This window comes from Mirounga angustirostris, unplaced genomic scaffold, assembly GCF_029215605.1.
Source record: "Mirounga angustirostris isolate CCGP_5_RB_7025 unplaced genomic scaffold, mMirAng1.0.hap1 SCAF_9, whole genome shotgun sequence".
Taxonomy (NCBI): domain Eukaryota; kingdom Metazoa; phylum Chordata; class Mammalia; order Carnivora; family Phocidae; genus Mirounga; species Mirounga angustirostris.
The window spans coordinates 70407600-70411916 of NW_026991717.1; the positions used below are offsets into that span (position 1 = coordinate 70407600).

At 35.2% G+C, this 4317-nt stretch overlaps 1 protein-coding gene across 1 annotated transcript; it reads right to left on the reverse strand.

The window, feature by feature from the left end:
• Positions 1-983: 983 nt before the first annotated feature.
• On the reverse strand, positions 984-1943 carry LOC123841319 (olfactory receptor 4K2-like). Its single transcript, XM_045870935.2, has one exon. The coding sequence runs from the start codon at positions 1941-1943 to the stop codon at positions 984-986; it is 960 nt and encodes a 319-aa protein (XP_045726891.2).
• Positions 1944-4317: the final 2374 nt, after the last annotated feature.

Genomic DNA, 4317 nt, shown 5'->3' on the forward strand with positions numbered 1-4317 from the left:
ACCATCTTGTAATAAAAAATATCTTTAACACAATCAGTGATAAACCAGAATAGAGAGAATTGTGCTATATATTTTTTAAATTAGTTTCATCTTTTCTTCCTATAGGCTACATTATATTGAAAATGAGAAACAAAACTCATACTAAGACTAATAATATTTTGGAATATTTTATTTTGGAAATGACAAACTTGTCATGAATTAAATAGTTAATTTTCCAAACATTTAGTCTTGATATTAAATGAATTCATCATATCTCTGATATTCAGCCAGGTTTTAAAAGTTAATCAGACTTGAGTGGTTTACTTTCTACAGTTTAAACTTCACAAATGGCCATTAATCAGTTATTTCCTATATTAAGTATCAAGTGTGGTAGTGATGTGTACACTTCTTAACAAACCATACTGTTAAATTTCAGATCCTCCAAACTGTTCTGTTTTGTTCAAAGTTGACTCAGAACTCAAAACAGTTGGATGTAATAAATCAGGATTGTTCAGCTTTATTCAGAAGAATCTCTTCACAATATGAATTTCCCCACAAAAATATTCCCAATGCTATGAAAAAAAACCTCACTATGCCCAACACCCTTAAAGTTCTACAAGTGGACACCATCAGAGTACCACAAGGCTGCCACTGGGTGGGAATATTCTGGGTTAGAAGACAAGAGAACAGTATTTTATCTCAGGCTTCTCTAAGTTGACTGAGGTATGTTGATAGGACTCAGGGATATATGAAGCCCTGAATTTATGTTTTGATGATATGTGCATTTTTCTATGAAAATAACCTCTAGATTTCAACAGATTTTCAAATGTATCTATAATCTCAAAAGGCTTGCAAACATCTCAATAAACTTTAGGCAAGATTTCGCATCTCTCAACCCTGGTTTCTTATTTTTGTGAGTTTAGACTAAAGGACTTGAAGATTCTAAGTTTAATTTTCCATTGCTATAAGGACTAAACTGATGATGTAAATCTCAGACAGGAGATTCATTGCACTGGGTATCGTGGAATAGTTTTCCCAAGATTCAAGTTTTGATTATTTAGTTTCTTCTTCACAGCTGTCTTCACTTCCTGATTTCTCAAGGTGTAGATAAGTGGATTCAGAAGGGGGGTGAAGATGGTATAGAAAACAGACAGAACTTTGTCAACCAGGAAGTTGGTGAAAGGCCACACATAGATAAAGATGCAGGGCCCAAAGAACATTAACACAACTATGAAATGTGCAGTGCAGGTAGAAAAAGCCTTAGATGTTCCTGTAGAGGAGTGGTCCTTGATTGTGACAAGAACAATGATATAGGAGGTGAGCAAAAGCAGAAAACTTCCAAGAGCAATCACACCACTGGTAGAGATCATGAAGATTCCAAGAACATATATATCTATACAAGCAAGCTGGATGACCAAAGGAAGGTCACAGAAGAAACTGTCTACAACATTGGGACCACAGAAGGGTAAACAGAGGGTAAAAGCTAACTGGCTCGTTGTATGCAGGAAGCCCACTGTCCAAGAGGTTACCACAAGCCCAACACACACTCTTTGGCTCATAATTGTTGAATAATGGAGAGGTTTGCATATGGCAATGTACCTGTCAAAAGACATGGAGATCAGCAGGACAATCTCAGTCCCAGTGAAGAGGTGCAAAAAGAAGATCTGGGAAATGCAGCCCTCAAAGGAGATGGTCTTACGCTCAGCAAAGAAGTCCATGATCATCTTTGGAGTGGCAAAGGAGGACAGGCACATGTCAATGAGAGACAGGTTGCTGAGGAGGAAATACATAGGGGAGTGAAGGTGTGGGGTGGATAGAACTGTGAGCAAAATCAGGCCATTGCCCAACATAGTTATCAAATAGAAAACAGAAAAGATCACAAAGAAAAAAGTCTGGAGCTCAGGAGAATCAGTAAGTCCAAGTAACACAAATTCAGACACTCTAGAATGGTTGAACCCCTCCATTGTTCTGCAGACTGCTCTGTAATGACAAAATAAGACAAAATGACATAAATAGAAAATGTGACACTTTTATAATTACATATGAAGGAGTTATGATATCAATTAATAATTCACTAGAACATTGATTACCTAAAAGCCAACTATAACTATCTCAGTAAATATTTTTCCTTTTGGAACAAACTTAACATTTGCTATCAGCACTTCAGATGGACAACTTCTTGGTTTTGACCAACATCTCAGTACATTTTGGGTTATACTTATCATATACCCACACAATAATATTCCCATTCTGAATACTGACTAAAGGAGTTATATAATCCATGTTTATAGAGTAAGATTACACTAAGTTAATGTGCCCTACTTAATAAGTCAGGTATATAAAAGTTTAAATGAAGGTTGAAATCTCCAAACTTTCTGTTAAACAACAACAATAAAAATATAATTATGTCAAATCCATTATTGTTGAATGCTGGATGTAACTAATAGTTTAACATAACAATTTCAGAAGACCCATTAAATATCCTATGAGGGTAATAAATGATTATTTTAGTGGTCTAAAAGCTACAGAAAAATCCAGTTCCATTCTTACTTCACTTGCAAATTTTCAAATTGTATTGTCACTATTGATAAGTATTATTTTTAATATGTAATATATAAATTTCTTAAGTCCATAAAACTATTGATAACTAAAAGGTATACCTGAAACATATGAGTTATTCTCGATTTTATTTTATGATCTCAAAGAACCATTTAAAAAAGAGAGAATATCCCTCCTTTACATCTCATGATATTCCAACAAAGCTATTTTTTTCGACTAGGAAAAAAATAGATTCTAGGACTGAGTTAGGAAATATACAAGATGAGTGTTGGGCATCTTGTAATACCAGAATATAAGATGCTCAAGACAAAACAAACAAAAAACCCACTTAGGTGGTAGTATTTCATAGTGACACAGGAGCCACTGGGGGAAGAAAATGACACTTTCAGGACTCAGATTCATTTTTGAAAATTGAGTTTTTTATTTGCAGCACATCGTAAGTGCTACAAATACCTTCTGTGATGTTTTTCATTTAAGCAACCTCCTGTTTTCCCATTAGAGAAAAATTTGGCTTCATCCTCATTTATTTGCACATACTCAAATTGTTCTGTCAATATTTTTTTAAAGATTTTTTATTTATTTATTTGACAGACACAGTGAGAGAGGGAACACAAGCAGGGGGAGTGGGAGAGGGAGAAGCAGGCTTCCCGCTGAGCAGGGAGCCCGATGTGGGGCTCTATCCCAGGACCCTGGGATCATGACCTGAGCCAAAGGCAGACGCTTAATGACTGAGCCACCCAGGCGCTGCTGTTCTGTCAATATTGATAAATATTTGTAAAATTTATCAGAGAACAATATTCCAGAAATCTGACAACTGAACTGTGGCCAAGTAGTTAAAAGGGGTAAGGTGTCCTTAACCTGCTGTGTGACCTTGATCATACCTGAGTAGCCTCTGTAAGATTTGACGTCTTTACCTGAGAGAATTAAATTAGATAGCCTGTATAAAGCATATCTCCTGGACAACATTCAAGAACTCTCTAGGTTTCAAAATCCAGATTTAAGAATACTGCTCAGAAATAATCAGCTTGTTTTATTTCATTAATAATAATAATAATTGCAGTAAAAATATTAAAATCTAGTTTTAGGGGCGCCTGGGTGGCTCAGTCATTAAGCGTCTGCCTTCAGGCCAGGTCATGATCTCAGGGTCCTGGGATCAAGCCCCGCATCGAGCTCCCTGCTCAGCAGGGAGCCTGCTTCTCCCTCTCCCACTCCCCCTGCTTGTGTTCCCTCTCTCGCTGTGTCTCTCTCTGTCAAATAAATAAAAAAAATAAATAAATCTAGTTTTAAATCAGGGATTTAGAAACAGATATGTGCTTATAAAATCATTTCATCTTTTTGAAGTTAAATTACTTAATTCCAAATGAAAATTATGAGTACCTTGATGTTTTAAAAATCTCAGCCTCACTCATTTGAATATTCTATTTTCCTAACTTAATAATGTAATTAATAATGAGAATGCAAACTATTATACCTAATACACACACACACAGACATATATGTATATATGATGAATATATTGTGTATTCATTATAAGTGAATAAAGAGTTGTCAGGTTTTTTCTCCTTTCATTTCCAGAAAGGTATCTCTAATACCTATTTAATGAAATCATCCATCTTTATGTCTTCAAGTTATATATATTTTTTCCTTACTACCCTTTCATTATATTTGCTTTATGGAATTATTAAATGACTTGTTTTTGCCACCTGATGAACACAAACCATGACTGCTTCTCAAGATCCTTAATATTATTTCCAGCTTTTAACCTACCAGCTATACATC

Coding starts and splice junctions, on each gene's coding strand:
- LOC123841319 (XM_045870935.2), bottom strand. CDS start 1,943: ATGGAGGGGTTCAACCATTCTAGAGTGTCTGAATTTGTGTTACTTGGA.